This window comes from Phoxinus phoxinus (genome assembly GCF_949152265.1).
Source record: "Phoxinus phoxinus genome assembly, chromosome: 17".
Lineage (NCBI taxonomy): Eukaryota > Metazoa > Chordata > Actinopteri > Cypriniformes > Leuciscidae > Phoxinus > Phoxinus phoxinus.
The window spans coordinates 13,507,027-13,529,757 of NC_136892.1; the positions used below are offsets into that span (position 1 = coordinate 13,507,027).

The window sequence follows — 22,731 nt, forward strand, 5'->3', positions numbered from 1 at the left end:
ATGCTCACTGAATATAAACAGATCACTCCGATCATTAGGATCACATCAGCTAGAAATACCAAGGGTTCACTCAAAGCATTGCAAGCCTGCTTTGAGCTATTATGGCAGCCACAGCTGAAACCAGCGTCCAGAAGAGATCAGGTGTGCTCCTACAGTAGTCACATTCAAATCCAGACTAAAAACACATCTGTTTAGCTGTGCATTTAATGAATGAGCACTATGCCACTGTTCGTCCGTCTGTTTGCACTGTATTTCATTTCCTTTTTATTCTAAAAGGTTCTTATTTTTTTGATTATTTTAATTACTTCTATGTAAAGTACTTTGAATTACCATTGTGTATGAAATGTGCAATATAAATAAACTTGCCTTGAATAGAGAGCCTCGAGCCGGCCGTGTAACGGGGGTCTCACGGTCACTATCTCGTCAGTTTTGGTCACTAGACAAAGGTAAATGACTAATACCATAGATGTCCACTTTCATGCTTGCTCTTTCTAAAAGTATTTTGAGTTCCCATAGATCTGTTTACACTTGAATAAAGTAACACTATCTCTAGTCAGAGATCATGACCACCACTACAGATATAAGCCGACCAATCTGATTACAGCTTTGGTTTGGTCATGCATGCCATGGTTTCCCATGTACACTCAGCTAGAGTAACATTACATTAAACAGGGTTATTTACAGTAGGTTGGTCGAGCAACATTCATGAATGTAAGTTCCCCTTTTAGCCTTTACAGTCTAAGTACACTTGAACCAGTGCCAAGTGTTAGCTGGAGCTATAAAATCTCAGTTGGCGCTCCACTCAAAACTGGACTTTAGTCTGTTACTAACCTGACGCAGATTTGCGGTAACATAAGCCCTCACTTAATCTACTTGAGAAAATAATGTAAGTCAGAATAAGTTCAAATGTATCAATTTATTATCCAGGTGAGACAATATAATATAAATCCAATTCAGACAATAGAAAACATGAATTAATCATATCAAACATTCAATAATACAAATAAGAAATTTGGAAGCATTTACCTGGCAATGAGAACTACACACAATGATTGTGCGGGAGATCTATCTACAGATTCCATGAACCCTTTGCCACCTTCCTTTAAATATCCAGATAATTCATGGATTTACCAAATGGTGTTGTTTATTGTAATACATATTTGGGCATTTCACTCAGTGGGTTGTAAGTGAGGATTTGCTCCAATTTCTATATCTTAACTGTGTTTTTTCCCTATGGTTAAGGGAATGATACCTTTTTACCAAGCTTCACGGAAACCTTTAAAATGTTACCAAACATGGATTATCACACTTTTGTTCATCTTGATTGAAACCTTTGCTTTTAGGTGAGTTTTGGAGTGTGCTGAGTTTAGAAAATAAGGAAGAGGAGAGAGAGTGAGAGTGAGGAAAGAAACAGATATTGGCAATCAATAGTGAGGTGTGACTCTTCTGACTTCACGCAGTGGGGTGAGCTGTCTTTGAAGGACGTCCTATTCTAAATCTGCGCCAACTAAACTGCTTACACTCAAACAGATAGTGCCACAGATTCAGTCCGAGGACTGGTTTGTCACGATAGAGTTGAAGGACGCTTACTTCCATGTATCCTTCCATGCTCATCACAGGAAGATCCTGAGGTTCGCTTTCGGGGGCGAAGTGTACCAATATCGGGTTCTTCCATTCGGCCTATATTTATCACCCCGCACTTTCACGAAATGTGTGGATGCAGCTCTGGCGGTCACAGTTGTCACCTGCACGTATTACTTCGATTCTCTCAGCTGTAAAAGGGGTAAAACTAGGCCTTCACTCACTGTGAAACAGTTTCAGAGACCTTTGGGTCTCATGGCAGCTGTGTCCAACGTGATAACAAGCACAGGGACTTGCTACTGCCAACAAACATGGACATGTGTATATCATAAAAAAAATTACCCATTGTAGATCTATACTGGTGGAGTAGAGAACCAGTATTTTAATTCAGAACACATAACACAAGCCATTTGTGAAATTTTAAATGTATATTTTAATTTCAGCCTTATAGTATATAGTAATGTATAAAAATGATATAAAAACTTGATTAAACACATGTACAGTATATTTTTGTGAAGGTATATATATATATATATAATCAGATTTTAAAAAACAAACAGATATAGCAAATTTTTGCACATAAATTGTACCCAAAAATGACCAAAGAGCTTGTTATAAACACATCACAGTAGAAGAAAAAAGCACCACAACAACATAATTGTTTTCTTATATATAGACATATTTTTCTCTTTGACTAAGTTGAGTTAATATTACACTAAATGAGTTAATATTACACTACTCAGATTTTCACATTGTTAGCATATAAAATGTGTAAAGTACAACTGGGTGCTCACAAACAAAATATATAAACTCAAAGGAAAAGCAAGGAAAATATTTTATGCTTGCTGCCAGAGATAATTCAGAAACTATTTATTTTAAAGTGGACTGTAGTTTCCTTGCATTATTTTGTCTGATTGATGACAGCTGTTTGTAGAAATGAGTGTGTTCACAGTCTGGTGTCAGAAACTTGGCCTGTGTGAGTAGTTGCATTATAGCAATCTGAGAATCTCCACATTTCTTCGGAATTCACCTTCTTTACTCTCTAAGGACCATTTGTGTGTTTCAGCGTCCACTTGAGTTGCTAACCATCTGTTTGGGATCTTTCATTTCTTGGGAACTTTCACTTTTGATCTGGTTGTTCATTTTCTCATTCTGTTGCTGGGTTGATTTTATCCTCCGAAGCACCATGAAAGACAGGGCGAAACAGACGAAGCCACCGAATATAAAGAATATCTGGAGTCCCAGGAATCTGTGAACCAAAAAGTATTTAACAATTGACCGTTCGCAAAGACCCGCCCCCTTAGTTACTGTCGCTATTTCCGACAAGCTACGCCGCTCTCATACCACACAGAGAGGAGACTGACAACGTGCTGACAGACAGGACAGACCAGGTTACTTTTCGGTTACTTTTGATATTAAACGTATTAAACAGTCTCACCTTTCAAATTTGGTCATTTTTTAAAGAAATTTTAACAATAAATACAGTTTTGTGGCTCTTTAATGTGTCTGTCAGATCGCTGTAGAGCATTAGTTAAAGCTGCTCGTGAACCGATCATCTCTTCCTTCTAGTTAATTTATACGTAGCATCAAATAAACATGAATGAACATAAGAAGGAATGTTGTGGGCACAAACTGGGAAGGCAGATGGACATTGTCCAGCCTTAGCCAGACTGGGAGCCTAGATAGACCAGCACAAACCAGTTAAAACCAACAAAGCTGTTTTTTATATATATAAAAGCCATACTAATAACAGTATAAGGCTCAATACTTTCATAGCAGTGTAATTGTACATTTACCTGTGTCTGAAAAGGTCTAAATCGTAGTACTGACATGATGTTGTCTTATTGCATTTCTCTCCCCACAGAATGCATGCGGTATCAATTGCGCGGCCATACAACACTGGTGCTGGGAGAAATGCTGTCAGGAAATAAAATTAATTGTTAATATACACTTGCCATTAATATAACAGTACAAAATATAATCACTGTGACAATCTTTACCATACACACATTCATGACTAAAAAACGAAAATATTATCTTAACACACCTCTTGCCGTCAATGATATGATGGCTGTTGAGTTAGGCAACACCTTTTTTTTAAAGATATCACTGCAACTTCACAATACTTGGAAAACTCGTTATATAAACAAAGACAGATAACACTAAGCTAAACAGGGCAGGTCTGAATATGCCCATAAAAACGTATGTCGTAACAATATCACTTTTTATTTTATCATAGTTGATAGTGTGTGCAGTCCAGACTTAAACCTGTATTAACTCCAAGGTCAATGGCTTAACACACTTGTGAACTGCTGCACCAAGGCTCTGATTACTTGTTGCTTTTGTTCTTAAACTTCAACTCAGCGCCTCTTATTAGGTTTTGGCTGTGACAAAAAAATATGACATGTCCATATGTCAATATGGCATGATTGACTTTTCTTGCTTACCGAGTACTCTAAACAGCATGAATTGAATTCCCAAGGCAAAAGACTTGTCTTCTGGAGTCACAGTCCTGAACAAAAGCCAACAAACCATATTTAGTCAAAACATCAGTTGGTAACACTTTATTTCAATAGTCCACTTTAGACATTTTACTAACTTTGCAACTAATGTACATGTCAACTTGTGGCCATTATAATTAGTAGTCAGTATTAGCAGACTGTAATATCTGCCAACACTTTATTTTGATGATCCCCCAATGGACATTTCCGGGTTCACACTTACAAATAAGTCAGATAGAATAAATGTATGCGTATTTGGCGTGCTGTCCGAGGAGAGGGCTCTGAACTCGGTATTTGGCCCGAACCCAGAGTACTCCCCCTGTATTCCTGGCTGTGGTCTGAACAAACCAAGAGTGAGGAGCCGGGGTGGTGGAGGGATCCTGAAAACTGTTAAGGAATATATATATATATATATATATATATATATATATATATATATATATATATATATATATATATATATATATATATATATATATATATATAAAACCCCCATACGGATTGCAATTTAGCATTGTAAGACTAATCGTCATCGAGTCCTTCTTTGGTCTCCAAGATATACTAACAGCTTGCGCCAGTGCAAACCCTCTTTTGGCAGTAAAAAACTACTGTCAGGATTTACTAGAGACACGCAGTGAAAAATTAGCACTGAAAGGATATGGGCAACGGTTATTTTTGTAGGAGTTTCCCTTTTAGATGCAAAATGTATTTAAATATTCTTAAATGTATACAATTTAAGAATATTTAAATTTGAAACATTTTAGGTGCACTGTAAAAAAAAAATTACATCCCCAAGTCAAAATTTTCTAGTGACGGATAACGGCTAAATTTTTCAATTAGTCTGACATATTATTTCTCATTGAGCCAATGTTAACAGACTATTGCAACAATTAATTCAATTTATTTTACAGAATTTCACTTGGGCCAATTAAAAAATTTAGATGTAACCAGTCACTAGAATATTTTGACTTGGAGAGGTAAACATTTTTTTTACAGTGTGGTTTACTTAAATTTGTGAAAGTCAATTTACTGGTATTTGCGCTATTAATTACCACCCAAAAAAGCATGTCTTAAATGTGACGCTAATTTGTGCTGCTCATGGTAGAGTGCATTGGTTATTATGGAAATGATTCGGCTGCATCTGTGTTCTTTAATTTGTGGGTTATCAGTAGATCACATTTCACTCCAATCTGCGTTTTTTGGGAATTCTGCTACACTAGTTTGCCTTGTTCAGTAAATATGGCCCCAAGATGGGATCTGAGGGGACTAAACAGTGTTTGAACAAAAACATCTGGGTCTAACCTCTAGAGTGGTTACTCTCAATGAATCCCTCGTAAAATGCGATGTAAAACCCCGGTGCTGACTGACGGAGTCCCTGGACAAGGCAAATGGCCTTTTTGCAAAAAGACAGTAATGTTGCCAAATGGCTGGACACAACTTTAACTCTCATGTTCCTTATAGGTTTATCTTCAAGACAGGCAGTATGGTATAGTCATGCGTCTGCGTTCCTTAGTGTCCCTACTTCAAACTTCTCTAGATGGGTTTTAGGTTGGGGGAGCTGTTGTAATTTTCCAAAACCTACCATTCTACTAATAGGCTACTCGAGTTACTGTAGTTAAAATGTAGCTACCAATTACGGTAATAAGAGTAAGTTAACATGTAGTTGCAAAGTTACTTATAGTTAGAAGAATGTCTAAAGTGGACTACTGAATTAAAGTGTAACCCATCTGTTTATACATAATTTTACGACATTTTACATATGAATATGACATGTCACTTCCATTTCATGAAAGAAAGTATGAGCTCTTTGAAATCTTCTTTAACATATCCCTTGAGGCTTTTCCGAAAGTTAGGGCTGTTTAAGAGCCAGTAGTCTGTTATTATGCTGATGGCAGTTTTTCGTGGTGTTGACAGGGAGGCCTGCACAGGCAGGTTTTTCACTATGCTAGAATGATACTATGACGTATTATAGCTGAAGGGCAGAGGTGCATGATAAATGAACAACGTGTATCGGCCTTTAAAAGACAACGTAAATGAACACATTAGTAATTGCAGAGATTAAAAGGTCAAACAGAGTTTTGATTTAGAGCTCGCAACGTCATTTTAATTTAAAAGATTATTTATTTTATAAACTGATACTATTCTTACTGCTTTTTTTGCAATGGAAAAAAAAAACTTCAGTTAATGTGAATTGTATTTTTGATTTCATGCATAATTCTCGCACTAAAGGAAATAATGTTCTTAAATTGCAGTTAATTGAGTTTGTTGCTCTAATAGAATTCCAATAAAAGCATTACTAGCTTTATAAATAAAACATTTTTAGGTAGCAACTAAGCAAGTATTGCACTACTACACCAAGCTGCAACCTGTAAAGCGAGTTCACCTCGTCACTCTTCCTTTCAGGCAAAACATGTGCCACCATGTACGCTGCCATTCATTTTTAAAGTAACAACATTAATTCCATTAATGTTCCTCACAAAAATGTATTTATTTGCTTTTCTAAATGTAAATGACATGGCATTATCACTCACTACACCTACAACCACCTGTCTTAAGACCATATTGCAGAGTATCAACATAAAACGTCTCGGTTACAGATGTAACCCTCGTTCCCTGAGTAGGGAACGGAGACGTTATGTCAAATGACGAGGAAATGGGGTTCGCTTAGAAGCCTATCCTCTTCGAACAGTAATAAAACAAGCCAATGTCAAGCAAATGCCATGGGTCTGCTGAATATGCATAGCATAACTCCGCCCCACCTCGTGGGTATAAAGGAAGTGCGCCGGCAACATAGGGGGCTTACAGAATACACATATGACCCGGAGGGGGGTGCATACGGAGAACACTGGGATGTCCAGCCCGCAGGGTGGAATATTTCAACCCCAGGGGTGGCAGAGTGGTTTGCCAAGGGAAAGACACATGCTCAGAGAGGCTTACAGTGGAAATACACATGTGGGGGTCACCCAGAGGGGGAACCATGCACATGGCGGCACCTAGCCAATCGCAAAAGCTGCCAGAGGCATAACTCTGGCATTGACGTCAACAGCGCTGGAGGAACTCAGGGCTTGTGAGGCTCACCTGAGGAGAATATTGCACGTATCCAGTCCGTGGAGTGGAATGGCGAACAATCGAAGACACCTGAGCGGATCCTAGTACCGGCTGGATGAAGCGAGTACACGGGAGGACACTGGCTCCACTCAGAGATTGAAGAATCTGGCGAATGTGTTGGGTGTCGCCCAGCCAGCAGCTCTGCAGATGTCTGTTAGCGAGGCGCCATGCGCTAGTGCCCAAGAAGAGGCCACACTCCTCCTCCTCAAACGCATGCGTTTGGCCGTGAGCATCTTGAATGGCAGCCAGTGAAGGGACCGGTTCAAGACGGGCAGGTCGAGAATTGGTCGTAACCCACCGGATTTCTTGGGAACAATGAAGTAGGGGCTGTGGAAGCCGGACTTTATTTCGGCTGGAGGGACAGTCTCGATCACACCCTTTGCCAGCAGGGTGGCGACCTCTGCTCTAATGACAGGGGCATGCAACCGACCATAGAGAAGCGGACTCCCCTGAAGCAGGGAGGAGACCGTGCGAACTGAATCGCATAGTCGAGCCTAATGGTTCGGGCGACCCAGCGGGACAGGTTGGAAAGCTCTAGCCAGGCTCCCAAGAACTGTGCCAGCGGGGTCATGCGAACCACAGATGTCCCCTCGGTGGTGCAGCGAAGCGGAATGACTGGACCGGACATGGGTGGCATAGTGTCCCTGTGTGGGGGCACGGTCATTAGCCGCGTCCTGACAGAGGTGGCCAGGAAAGGACCAGCGTTCCACAGGGGCCTGCTCTGCCAGGGGTCTGGCGACAGAGGGGTACGAGAGTGGCGAGGCCCGTGAGAGGCGCACACTGTCATCCGAGAACTCTGTGACAGAGGACGGCGAGAGTGGCGGGACCCGAGGGTGGCGCACACTGTCGTCCGAGAACTCTGTGTGCTCAGAGATGGGAATGACAGTTCTTTAGAAGAAGAGGTTCCGCTCTTCACACGGAGGGTTCCACACAAGCCCGATGCTCGCGACTGCCCGGGAAAGCATGGCATAAAGTTCTGGATCAGAAGGAGGCAGCACAGCCGAGTCTTCTCCAGTTGACTCAGGCCCACCTTGTGATGCAGCGATAGACACGGTTTCAAAAGCGCAGAATGAAATGCTAGGCCCACCCGCGACTTCTGGCCGGGACTGGTCAGCTATCTCATCCAGATACCACACGGGTTGCAATGTGAAGAGGGATGTGTGGGCCGAGGATAAATCATTGTAAATTCCACAACAACAGCCTCTGATCACCCTGGACACCAGCCCGAAGTATCCCCTCTCGTGGAGAGAATAGATCGGGGTGTGGATGAGGGGACTTTCTCTCCAAGGAGATCATTGAGTTTTGATCGTTACATTGCGATGGTCATTTTCCCGCAATGAGAACATGACGCATCCACGAATGCTGTCTGCGCGTTTTCCCAAACACATCAGACAGCGTCTGTGCCCATCAGCTGATTTAATCTGTGTATCGCACCCAGAAATACACGTGCAAACCGTCTTTAAAAAGACGTGCTGCGTTCGGCTCTTTTAGAGAGGATAAAACTCAAACACCAGTGTTGAAGACACACTCAGACACACGACTGGCAGACCACTGCGCAGATCGGCAGGCAATGTGAAGCTCGCCGGAATTCGCCGTCACACCAACACCTGAAGAGTAGCTTGTCTCAAAGAGTGAACAGAGCTGATCTCAGAATGGCTTGTGGAGTGAAGAATGCTCTTGGCTCCGAAGCGAAAACATCTGCATGTTGCGGCGACCTCCCTTTTATACCCACGCGGTGGGGCGGAGTAACGCTATGCAAATCCCGCAGACCCATGGCATTTCCTTGCCATTGGCTCGTTTTATTTCTTTCGAAGTTGATAGGCTTCTAAGCGAACCCCATTTTGTCGTCATTCGACGTAACTCTAAGTGACAACGAAAGGGAACATATTATACTTAAACATACATATTAGTACACTGCTATAACCTACCACTTTTGGAAAGTCAGACCTGATTCTCATATTTTAAATAATTTTAAGTAATTGTCCTTTTATTTTTTTGAAACACCATTGATAAGTCAACTAAAATGTTTTGGATTTGATTACATTTTTTCCTCACTATGTCTTTTTCAGATATTATAATGCTACAGTATTGTAGAGTAAAACTTTCAATACAGATCATATTTAAATGCTTTAACTGAAAATAAAGAATGTAAAAGAAAAGGTAATACCTGAGGATCATCATGAAGGATGTAGTATGTGAAAGTGAAGCCACAAAGCATGTGAGGGAGGACAGGATCATGAAGGGAATTAGGCGATTGATACAACCATTTTCACATGGTCCTGGTGACGCAAAGCCTGGAGGACCAGTTGAGTTTGTCAAGCATCCACAATCTATGTAGTTCTGTGGGATATATAAGAAGATTCAATGTCAGATACTGAAAAGTGAAATGTAGTTTTATTAGGTTACTGGTGCCATTGATTTAGAACTATAATTGTAACCATTGCTGTTATTCTCATATTTGCAGGGAACTTTGGAACAAAGTTAGTTAGTAAAGTCATAAAGTAATAAACACGCAGCTATGTTTCTGCTGCATTATAAATGTTACACAGATGTCACAGATCTCAACCTAAATCCAGCAACACTATCAAAGGAGTTTTGCCGTGAAACATTTATCTGGCAAGTAAGCAAGTAAACATTTATCTATTTGTTTGTTTTGAGAGCAGTTAAAATGAGAAAGTATGCAAAAAGTGTTTGGGCTTTTTCGTTTTATTTGGAAAAAATATGGGGGGAAAAAAGGGATACTTCAGGATTTAGCATTAAGCTTTGTATCAGTAGAAAACCTGTAGTATTTTCAAATTACCATGCTTCCCTCCCTCATATCCCCCTGAGACAAGAGATTTATGTATTTTATGTCTGTAAAAAATCCTCCGTTGACGCAAAAATTGTCATTTTGCGTCATCGTAGAATTTTTTGGCCAGAGGCTAAAAACTACAGCCACTAGAAGGCGCTAGATCCATATGTTTTCAACCCGCCCATAGAGGGTGGGATCTAACTCACAGAATGTACAAATAGTGTCAGCCATCTTTTTTGGGAAGCTAAGCTAACAGGTTCTTATTCTGTGGAGAAAGCTGAGTAGTATGGGCATAGAGTAGGGATTACCATCCTCTTTTTCCCGGACATGTCCTGTCCGGCCGTCGAGATCGTCCAAAATGTCCGGGATTCGGCTTTTGCTTTCTGCAGTTGCCATTCATTGTTAACATGCACACCTTTTGTTTCAATCTAACTGAATTCATTCCGATTGGTGAATCTGAATGTAGTGTTTACATGAACGCTAAACAAGTGATGGCTTAATGTGCGTTTTAACATTGCTAAGAAAATTCCCGCTCCTCCTTGAGAGATACGAGACCAGTGCGTCTCACAGGTGCCACTCATCAGTAATCACGCCACCGGCCTCGCGTCAGTCTCCCGCAGCCCTCAGTCTCGTCCTGCACAGTAAACATAATGAATGGCGATTGTAGAACGCAAAACCCAAATCCCGGACATTTTGGGCGGTCTCGAAATCCCGGGTAGATTCGTCACGGAGACTCACTAGTAGAGAGCCTTGTTGTTTAACTGTGCTATACCGGTAGGTGTGGCCTCGTAGGGCAGTGAAGCAAGTGCATTCTGGAAGTTGTTGTCTTTCATCCACATGAGCCACAAATACATTTTCTGCCTTTTCTCAGAAGGCTCCAAATTCAAAAATAATTTCACATTTCTACTACATAAATTACCCATTTTAAATACACATTCATCTTTACAGAGGTGATGTATCCCATTGAACATGTTACAGATTGAAAATGTCCAATTTGATCCAAAAAGGATATTCTTGAGACACAGAGGTAGATTGTTTAAGGATTCTTCTGTTTTTCAAAAGCAAAACACCTAAATAGTCTATTTACCATCCTATTATGATCTTGACAGATATTCTTACATAAACACTGTCCCTTTTTCTGACTGCTACCATGCTATTTTTTATTGTTGATCTATTTTCTCAGTGGGGCAGAGGCTGTTACTCTACTTGTATAGAGGTTACTGAACATGTTTTCGGAAGGCTGAGACAGTTATTTCCCCACTGTGTTGTTTATAGTAATGTATCTGCATCCTCATCACTGCAGTCTGCTGGCGTGTTCTACTTTCACTTCCAACAGAGTTGTCGGTATGCACTTAAAACAAGTAATAATCTTGGTACATTGAGCAATTGGTTGGTTTGGCCTGTCTAAATGTTTAAAGTGTTGTAGGTCTGGGAATGGTTTTTGTGTGTGTGTATACTGGATTACAGACTGACTGACTGACTGATGCTACAATCACTTTGGTTGATGAAAATGATGTAATAATATTCATCTCAATGGCAAAAAGTGTCCCAATCTACCTTTTCTTTTATGGTCTCGTGACATATGTCTTTTGATCTAATATATAGGAAACCGTTTTACGGTTCTACATTCTACGTTTTACACAACATTCTTTTTGAACATTTAAAACCTTTAAATAGTTCCTCCTAATTCTTAACCCTTTTATTTTGGTTGTCATTCACTCCCATAATAACACATGTGGTCCTGTCAGTGACATGTAAAATGTGTTCCAAAGAAGAAGAAAAATCATACAGGTTTGTAACGAAATGAGCGTACACTGTAAATGTAAATGACAACAGATGTTCTTTCTTGGGGATCATGTTAAACCTCCATTGGGTTCAGGAATTTATTACTAAAACTCCTTCACCTCCTTAAATGAGTTCAGGCCATGCACTGTTTTTTTCAGAGCTCCTGCTATGAACACCCCCCCCCCCCCCTTTTTTTGCGCCATTAAGAAAGTACCATACAGTTCCAGTAATGGAAGTAAAAACAGCTTACCAAAACTTTATCTGTATTTGATAATCTTATCTTACATCCCGCATGACAGGGAGAGCGAAACTCCACTCCGTTTGAGCCACACACAGGATTGAAGGCTTCTTTAGAACAGGAACATGCATTGATGCAATTCTTAAACTCAGGTCTGGGGGGAAAAGGAAGCAAAATAAAGCAAATATATAATGGATTTAACAGGGTGCATTGCCACATGATGAGCATTAACATTTTCACATGAAGAAACAAAAATACTGCTGTAAATCCATTAAGGAATGTATAAGAAAGTGACAGCGCAGATTTCAGCCTGTAGCGCAAAACTTTGTAATGGCAAACAGCTGTCAGAGGGTTTACACAGATAAAGATGATAAAGTCATGCTGTTTAAACTGGAATCACATGGCTTAATCACTTAGACTTTGGCAACCGCTAATCAAATATCTTATCTAGCCTATTTGTTCATATATGTATGCAATAAGAAAATGTAGAGGAAAACTGTATTGCGCAATAGTTTTCTACTTAATTCGTAGCTAGGGTTCTATCACATTTGACTAAAGTATCAACTTTGTCTAACAAATATTTACTATGTTTCCTTAGGAGAAATAAAAACAGAAATAGACCATTGTTGGCAATATATAGTATGCGTACAGAGCTATAATATGAATGCTGATGGCATAGCTCTGATTTCTCTTTTATATAGACTGTGGGGTCAGATTCATATTTGGCCAAAATTGACTTATGAGGCATGATAACACTAAAATGCATAATATTTAAAGCATAAAAGGACCAAACCCAACTCACGCATTGATTCCAGAAATTTTTTGTGTGGGGCAGCCAATGAAGAGAAGAGGAATTGCAAACATAATGCTAACGAGAACTGCTACCGTGCACATCGCTGCTGAGGACCTGACAGTAAGACCCAACTTGCGTAGTATAACCCCTCCAGCCATTATGCCTAACATGGCTGAAGGAATATTTATGGCACCTGAGAAAAAACAAAACAAAAAAAAACAGATGTATAAAACATTTTATGAATAAAAGATTTTCTTTTAAAATATTAAAATATATTTATTATGTGGCATGCACGTAAGGGAGTAATATTTGTTACTGTTTTTCTCTATTTAATGCTTCAGGATTGACTGAGAGTTTAGGTGGGTCCCTGGTATGTAAACACTGGTGTTGAAAAACCCTGCACTAAGGTACAATACAATTCTTTATTAACACCACTGAACAATAAATAGTGAAAGAAGTCACTCTCAGACCAAAAGCTTTAATCTTCCCTTGCTTATTTCCCAGGACCTTGCCTTTGAATCAGAACTTGTTAGAGTGACATACTGTATTGTGTGTGGATTATAGCAGAAATGGTTTTGAATGAGTAATTTGTACCTTTGAACAATACGATATGCTTTCACTGGCCTCAAACACACAGCGCATATTGATATATGGGTTTGGTGGAGCAACATCATTTTTCTTGCGTGAACACCTTAAAAAAGACATGCTTAATTTCTTTCAATAACTTACCCATCATCATATTAGAAAAGGAGGCAGTTTGTGCAAACTGCTTCTCTATGAATTTGCCCATGAAAGTGGCAAGTCCCGCAACCATGGCAGCAAGGTTCACCTGAGCCAACACTACCAACAAAAAAATTGGGTTCCGCAGAGTCCTCCTGATGATTTTGGGGAAGCCTGAGGAAAGATAAGAGACACCAAATATTTTAAAGAATCTGAAGAACATTTCTACATTAAAGTACAAAAAGAACATCCATGAAGACAAGAACATTATATTTTGGTAGATTAATGAAACAGCGTGGTTTCATGAAAACAGTATCCAAGGATCTTTAATATTTTGATAAGTCAGTGGTTGTGAGTTGGTTTTGTTTTAGAACCCATATTTTACATTGGACATCAAGTGAAGTCAGCATCATTTATCCTACAGAAATCTCCTTAAAAATCAAACACTAAAATTACAGTATTAATATTACCAGAAAAGTTATTTTCAGACATATTACACAAGTTCCAAAATATTGTAGAGTTTGTTTGGACGCACAACTTTTAACAACAAAACATATGGAGATTTTTTTTTGTTTCCTGCTTTGTGCAGCCCACCCATTGAGAACAAATGTGCTACGTTCATGATATACAGTTGTTACAGGAACAGAACATTTGAATGATTAATTTATAGTTGAGGTTTCACTTGATGGTCTCTTTAACACATTCTGTTGACTAAAAGTAATGTTACACCTACATGTCTACTAACTCTCAGTAGAGTATTAGTACTGACTGGTAGGGTTAGAATAAGTTGATGTACTTGCAAAGTTACTTATAGTCAGTATAATGTCTGTTATGGAAGCATCACAATAAAGATATTAAGCAGGCAGTCTACGAATGCTCTAATGTGTGTTAGATGACATGTAGTTGCATATCAACAGAATGTTCAAAAGGGACCATCAAAATAAAGTGTTACAGTAGTTGAGACAACTAAGTCATTATTTGGCTTCTAATATCTGGTTCTGAATAAGTAGGTCAAAGTGTGGCATAAAGTTTATTTGCTTCACTAAGCATGAGCAGCATTACAAATGTTCTAAAGTAGGTCAAAAACCTGTATCTTACTCACAAACCACCGGCACCTAAAAAGAATCCAGTTTGACCAGATGCTGAATATGATGAGATTTTGTGGGTGAGTTTGTGGAATTATCTCTGAACTGGCTGTTAAAACAATGCAGATAGCATCCAAATGAACAACAGTATTGCGCAAATTAATTCCCCCAGGTTGATGTTTATCATGTGAACTTGGAATAACTTAATTTGTGACTAATAAAATCGCTGATAGGTAAAATGGCAAACACACTTTTTAGGAACTCAGTGAGAGAAACCTCTTCCATCTTGTCAGTTCCAGGCTTCTTGTCTTCCATAATTTTCTCTGTTGATGGCTCCGCAGGAGTTTCTTCGTTTTCCTGAGGAGATTGAAATCTAAATTTGTTTTTGAAATACCAAATGACAAGATTGTAGTGCAAAACTCTCTGGAATATGAAGTAGAGATGCACATATTACAAATTGGTTTACACCAGCAAACCTTAACCTTTTGGGGATTTTATGAAGCCTGTTTTTATACCAATATTTTAAAATGTGAGGTTTTGCATCCGATATTAGAACATGCTCATTTAGAGAGTTCAGAAAAGAACATTTAGTTCAAGAACATTCCTGTTGAACACACACTTTGTGTTTTATGCGGGGTTAGCATATTGAGCAACAGGGGCAAGAACAGGCTGAGACAAGCTCCTCTTGTTTCTCAAGTTTCTTTCCTTGTTTGTAGTTTTTTTTTTTTTTTTATGTTCTGTGAGACCCAAGTGGGGTTCAGGAACAAAGCCAGATTATTAAATGACAGCAGAAACACTGACATTCATCTGCTTCACATCAAAATAAAATAAAAATAATTTCCAGAATCAAAAAGGCCAAAGATGGCATTTGTGATATACATCACCTCTCTGGATATCTTCTTAGGGAAAAACAGATATGGCAAAGAAGTCAGGAGAAGGAGGGTGGCAGCTATCAAGAATCCCAACCACCAAGCTCCAACCCATCTGGGGTCATTATGTTTCAGAAGTACTTCATCTGAAAAGTGGAAATAACAGCTGAATAATCATAGATCTCCCACATACGAGAGACATGAAGCCAAACTTACTATGATACACCAAGCAACACTGCTAAACATGTTGAATCTTGAGGTCAAACTTTCTTTTTAACATCAGTATAGCTTGTCAAAAGGCACTTGTCTAAACGTGTTTACAGTTGCTAAAGTATTTAATTATAATGGCATCTCATGCCGTTTAAGCGCAGTAAAGCGTGTAAATGGGACTTAACATTTATGAAAGTGTAGACATGGCATATTAGACTCACCTGAAGATATCTTCTCAACATCAACAAAGAAACGAAGGAGGACAGATGACATCATGTAGCCAAGTGCCGGCCCAATTACAGTAACTGCGAAAAGTATACCTGTAAAAAAAAGATAAAGTTGGATTATTTCTTGAATGAACTACTGTATTTTGGGAATTGATGATTAAACAAAACTCAATATTTAATCAAACCTAGGTAGAAGGGTGAACTCCTTTTTTCTGCATAATCATCTATGTAGGAAATCCCAAAAGGTTGTATGGGGACACCGCCAATGCCCAGCAGTAACTGGCCCAGTAGAAATATTGGATACACGGCAGTGCCATTCTTGTTTGTATAGCATTTCGGATTAGATTCTTCCTCAGGGGAAATGTGGCAAAGACCCGAGCTGTTGTCTTTGGTGTCTGTGCAACAAATACAAACAGGTCAAATACAATCAGTTGTTAAGTACAACCAGTTGTTAACTAAAAAAAAATGGCTAATTTAAAAGTAAATGCTTACTCACTGCTATTGAAGCCTGTGTACTTGTACTCTCCACTAATGAAGTGAGGTAGTGCTATAAGGAACACCCCCATGCTAGCGATCATTGCTCCGATTCCAATACATCTCGGCCGATGTACGCGACTCCCAAAGAAACTCACAAACACAATGAGAACCGTGTTCCCCACCTTTGCTTAACAACAACAAAACTTACATTGCATGATCTGATACAATAATTAAAAATTATAGTTATAATAGTAGTCTTTGACGATGCAGTACCATTTCATATTAAGACTTTGTGCCTGAACTTGTAACTTTAAAAAAAAATGAAATAATTGCTAACCAGGTGCTAACAGGTGTCAGAAACAACTTGAAAAGAAGTGATTTGCCTTCAGGCAATTCTTGAGATCGTGTTAGCACCATTGAAAGTTAACATTTTATCCTTGCCTCATTGAAGGCTGCTAATAGTCCTGACATCTGACTGGAAAATCCATATCGTCTCTCAATAGTGGTTATGGAGCCCTTCAGATAACCAGACACCAGGAGCTGAGCAAGCTGTAGCATCCCATGACACAGTACAAAAAACTGAAACAATGAAAAAAGTGATGAACATGTAAATTCCTTTAGTAAACATTCTTTAAATATGCATAAAAACAAATCCAAAAACAGCACAAACATTTCGGAGTTACTAAGCAAAGTATCAATATAGGTTTTGGCTCAAGTCAAGTTGTGTATGTTCAAGTTCATACGACTTTTAGCATTTTAATAATCATCACTCTGACTGTTGTACAGCTATTTCAGAGCATTTGGTAATGGGATAAACATAAGAAGAAAAATAATTTAAAAAAAGAACAATATAAGGATGTGCAGTGAGTGAATATAAGGAAATTAACATTGTCAAGGGCCAAATCTATGGAGACTTAGATAAAGTCAGGAAACTTAACTCAGCTACGCCTCTAATAAAAAAGCGCATTGTAAAAAGAAGCTTCCATTGCTACATCTAGAATTTTCAATATCTAATACTGCTGAAATGCTTACAGTGTTCACATTGTTTTTAAAACACTACCAGAAACAAACTACCAAACCTGTAGACTGGCAAATCATATCACAGTGCAGGTAGATGCCCAGCATCATGTTAAGTGTATTGATTGTCACCATTGTTGGGGGTAATGCATCACAAGGTGGCATGAGTTACTTAATCAGAATACTTTTTTTCAAGTAACTAAAGTAAAACACTACTTAAATAACAAACAATAGACCAGAGTTACTTTTTCAAATAGTAACACAAGTTATTTGGTTTTCCCATTTATTGACTGACACCTCTCTTGCCCCCATTTTGAAAGAAATCGAGAGTAAGTGCAGAGGCGATGTGTGAGCTGTGTGAACATGATTCTTATTGTAGTTCTAGACTGAATGTGAACACTTACTCATTTTACCTACATTTTACTAAGAATATAATAATTAAATATATAAAATAACAAATATATACACTTAATGTATTTAATATCACTTTTTTAACCAAAGTATTTGCTGCTGACCTTCAATGATGCAATTCAACCATACTAATAAGCAAAAATAATTTTAGATTATTATTTTTTTCTGAAGCAAGAGTGTTGAACTTTCTTCTCCTGCGTCCTATTCTCCTGTGATCCTGAATGGCAGTACAGCTGAAAGTTTTTTTTTGGAAACCGTATTAAAGGTTTTCAATTTTCAGTTGAAAATGGTGTCGTGTAAGTGGCCCCTAAGTTAGGCCTAATAATGATTTTTACAATGGAAATGATACATGATACACATCAAAACTTACCTACATGTAATCTAGACAATGACTATTCTAGAGCTGCTGTACAGCCAAAAACAGCAACTTTGTTGCATTAATTTCCTATTATCACTGTAAAACTGCTTTGAAACAATCTGTATTGTAAAAAGCGCTTTAAATGAAGGTGATTTGACTTGACTTGAGCTGCAACCTCTAACGTGCAAGATAAAGTGTATTCTTTGTTGTCATGTTTTCCATCATCTACAGTATCATATTTGTGATTTGTTTGTTCTCTTTCTAACTGTCAAAGATCCTGGACCACCAAGCCCAAAGGACACCTTATAAAGTAAGTGCAAAAAATATATTACTCACAGATATCTGAAATCTATCATGGTCCATATTTACCAAAGTATAGGCCCTGATGCAAGTGGGTAAATATGTCTATTGAGTATATTTACATTATTTTGTATATAGTTGCAGAGTCTGGCTGTTTGAATGAGGGTGAGCCATCTGTATCTTCAAAAGGAGATGAGGTACAGCATTGCCCTCATCTGTGTGCATGGATTAACATAAGAACCAGTACACTTAAAGATTTTATGAATTTTGTATGCATATGTACAATTTAGTATCTATTTTTGTTTTTAATTTTGTCAGATTCACTTCGTTCGAGTGCGTAATGAGGCCTGGTCAAGGATCCAAAACAGCACACGCCATTCCTTATTTGTGAAGGAGTTGGCAGTGGCAATCTGGGGCACTAAGACTCTGGGGGAAAGAAGTCTCACAATGGAAGGAATGCCCCACAACCAAAACCACCAGGCAGCCCTTAACCCTCCAGAAACTTTAGACATTAAAAGGTAGCAGTAGCCACAAGGTCTTTGAGGGATGCCAAGTACTTTGGTGGTTCTTTGTTCTTGTGCGCATCACTGTTTATCTGTACATTTCTTTTCAGTCTGCTTCAAGGAATGGCTTGACAGAAAGAATGTGGAGGAGACAGAGTTGCAGGCCAGAAGGGTAAAGGCTGGACGGTTCATCACAGACATTAACAGACAAAAAAAAAAAAAAGCACTTAAGATAAATTGTTGTTAACTAATGTGTTTTATTGTAATTTGCTTGTTGAGCCAGAGGAGTGTTGTTTTTTGTTAAATAATTGTTATTATTGTGTTAATGTTTACTTGTTATTATTAAATAAACTTGTTACTTATATTAATGTCAGCTTGTATTTTCATGATTTTCATCATACCAAAATTCAATGTAGTTGTCCAGCATTCCACCCTGGTGAACAGGCTACCATCCTTAACATGTATTACTGTTGACCAGCATAGTTTCCAATGTTTGTAACCAGCATTCAATGTTGGTGCTGGTTTGCTGGTCATCAGCATGGAATGCTGGTGATTGGATGCTGGAAACTGCTTGTGACCAGCATGGGATGCTGGTGCTGGTCACAATGATGGTATGATGGTTTTTACGTGCATATGATACAGTTTTCGCGTGCATTAGATACGCACTTCATTGCGTGTAATAGCCTACACACGCACCCCACATCATTAATTCTACCCAAACGTATAATACTCACGCACCCCCCACCACTACTAAACCTACCCTAACCAACCCATGCATATGCACGTAAAAACTCATTTTCGTGTACAAAATTACAGATAAACTTATTAGAGACGCATTTAGTGTGATCTAATAACAGCCATAATAATAATAATAATAATAAGTTTAATTTATTTCGCCTTTCCCAAGCTCAAGGACGCGTCATAACAATAAAGAACAAAAAAATCAGTTCACACATAAATGGACAATATACATTTGCCCAGTCCAAGAAAATGAGCGACAGTTTTTGCCTGCCAAATTTCACTGAAGCTAATTTGACCGCACTTTTAGAGTGTGCTGTTTTCTTCATGAATAAAAATATCAAATGTTAATTGTCAATAAATGTGTCAGTGGATAGACTATGTAGCCTTTTTTTCGTATTAAATCATATTGGTCTGGTTAATGTTATCTATCTTTTCCTACGGTGGGGCAAGTTGCGTCACTGGACATCTTTATTTGAGATGTCATATTTGCATATTAAGAAAGTCTGCAATAGAGTCAAGTTTAGTTTAGCTAATTTTAGATATATTAGAAGTGCCCTTACTTTTAATGCTGCTAAATTATTTATGGATGCAATGATTATGTCACATCTAACATATTGTCTGACAAGCTGGGGACAAACTAACAGTTCAGCACTTAAGCCACTAGCAACTATTTATAAAAAAAAACTCTTAAAATTTTGGACCAGAAGCCCAACAGTTTACACCATTGTATAATCTTAAAAAAATATAAACTGCTGAGCTGGGAAAATGTAATTAAATACAAAAATATTTGTCTGGTTTACAAAATTTTACATAATACCGCTCCGCCTCCTTTCAATTCATTTATAATCCAACGCAATAACACCAGTCATAATACCAGAAGCACCACACGTGGCGATCTAGTAATCCCACTCAGAAAAAGTACATTTGGTCAATTATCATTTTCATTTACTGCAATACATAACTGGAACTCATTTCCCATTACAATTAAAAACATACATATGTATTCGACTTTTACTGTACACCTTAAAAATTGGCTAATCGACAACTACACCTGCACACATTAATATGCTAGATGTGATGTGCGCACTAGATGTGACATGATCATGCTTCTGCCACTTGATCTCTGCTGACTGTTTCAATGCTATGTCCTATATGTGTTTCATGTGGCCTTTGCATGATTATCTTTTGTGTCAATTTTCTCTATTTTATTGCTTGACCTGCTTTTATGTCTTTGTAATTTGTGCTTGCTTGTCTGTCTCAATTTTGTACCACCTTGTATGTTTGTCTAAGCTCTTGCTTAAGCCTTGTTTTAATTGTAATGTATTTATTGATGTATGTAACTGCTGGGGACTACAGCTGGAAATTAGCCGTAGAGGCTAAAGCTGCTCTTTTCATTAAAAGAGGTTGTCCACATTACTATAAACCAATAAAGTAAAGTAAAGTAAAGTATATGGGATATTTACATTTTGAATCTTACCTTGATATTGTTAAAGAGAGCCATTGATCTGCGAGGTCTCGTTGTCTCGATAGCTGTCATTTCGTGTTTTTACAAGATGCAACACATTCTGGAGAAATAAAATCATAACTATTAAAGGTATCTTGCCTTTCCTCAGCAAAACAAATATGGATTTCTATACAACTTGCTTTTTTATCTCTCATTTTAATCTAGAAATTTGGAAAGTTACAATCAGTTACAAGTTGTTTCATGCAAGCTATTTAAAATGAACAGGAAATGCTTGTGTTCTTAAACTAACTTGGTCACATAGTTTATGCTGTTTTTTAATGTGTTTCAGGCAGCTGCTCACAAGAAAGCAGCCGTTTCGTCCGCGTTTTTTTCTTAGGAACTTGCGGAGACTTGGAGTTTTTTTCACTTCATCCCGCTGTTGCGCAAGACTGTTACTCCAAGGGGGTCTTGGCAGTTAGTGCTTTGTGCTGGTTTTAATTCAGCACTTTCAATTCACTTTCAATTCAGCTCCAGAATAGAAGTATTGGGGAGAGTGTGTCTAATATCATCCATACAGTAGCCTATGTTCTATTACATTATTGAGTAGCCATACTCAGGATAAAAATATATGAAACATACTTTTTTTTAAATAATACATACATTTTCTATAAACAAATATCTATAGCAAAATAATAATAATATATATATATATATATTTCATTTATATCCTCAACATTTCTATGTCCACATCGTGTTAAGTCAAAGAGTTGTCCTCTACTGTCCTAGATTTATTTCACAATTATGACACACATTCCCATAGCATGCCCTGTTTGAGCAACGAGTTCATGAATTAATGAAAGTGTACTTACAGCTTGCTGAGATTGAAGAGTTGGAGATATAGTCTAGCTACTTTCACTTTAGGACGTTAAGTGGGCTAACACTGAGCTGGGCGGGCTTTCAGGATTGTGCAATCTCGACTAGCATTTGGACGTGATTTCATGTGGAGTTGTAAAAAGAAGGTGACATATAAAACATTTAAATGTTGTTTTGAAATGTATTGCCAGTGATGAATGTGTTCGCCTATACATTTAAATCAAGACAAACCTCTCAAACGAGCATCGAATCATTGATTGATCAGAGACGATAGTTAACATGCAGTAATTCTGCATGAAAGAAGTTTTTTCTTGAGTTTCCTAACATAACCAGCAGATGGAGACAAAGTACAGTTTTAAACCCAAACTCACTTTTATGAAATCGCCACATTTACAACAAAATGCCAGAAACCCAAAAAAATGGAAAAGATTTATGTGTTTTATATGACTTAATTGTGGAAACACTTAATAGTGCCAGTAGGCTTTTTTATAAACCTCAGCGAATGGCATATAGCATCAAGCCAGGTTGGAATGAGCATGTTGCAGAACTTCATGCCAAAGCTCGGTGTGCATTTAAAGTCTGGAGTCCAGTAGAGATAGACAGGGCCCTTTATTCGAAGAGAAGAAACGGGCAAATGCAAATTTGAAATATGCACTAAGATTTGTAAAAAAGAATGAGAACTCGATGAGGTCTGACTCT

The 22,731-nt window shown here is 38.2% G+C and overlaps 1 protein-coding gene across 1 annotated transcript; it reads right to left on the bottom strand.

Moving 5' to 3' along the window:
• Nucleotides 1-304: 304 nt before the first annotated feature.
• Nucleotides 305-22,101, bottom strand: slco2b1 (solute carrier organic anion transporter family, member 2B1). Its single transcript, XM_079585390.1, has 15 exons — nucleotides 22,029-22,101; nucleotides 21,193-21,280; nucleotides 16,827-16,964; nucleotides 16,405-16,567; nucleotides 16,094-16,303; nucleotides 15,903-16,001; nucleotides 15,487-15,617; nucleotides 14,854-14,959; nucleotides 13,527-13,691; nucleotides 12,807-12,990; nucleotides 12,017-12,158; nucleotides 9,358-9,530; nucleotides 4,029-4,093; nucleotides 3,378-3,498; nucleotides 305-2,830 (listed from the first exon to the last, which is right to left on the bottom strand). Exons 2-15 carry the CDS (start codon nucleotides 21,250-21,252, stop codon nucleotides 2,644-2,646), a joined length of 1,944 nt encoding a protein of 647 aa, XP_079441516.1. The 5' UTR covers nucleotides 21,253-21,280; nucleotides 22,029-22,101; the 3' UTR covers nucleotides 305-2,643.
• Nucleotides 22,102-22,731: the final 630 nt, after the last annotated feature.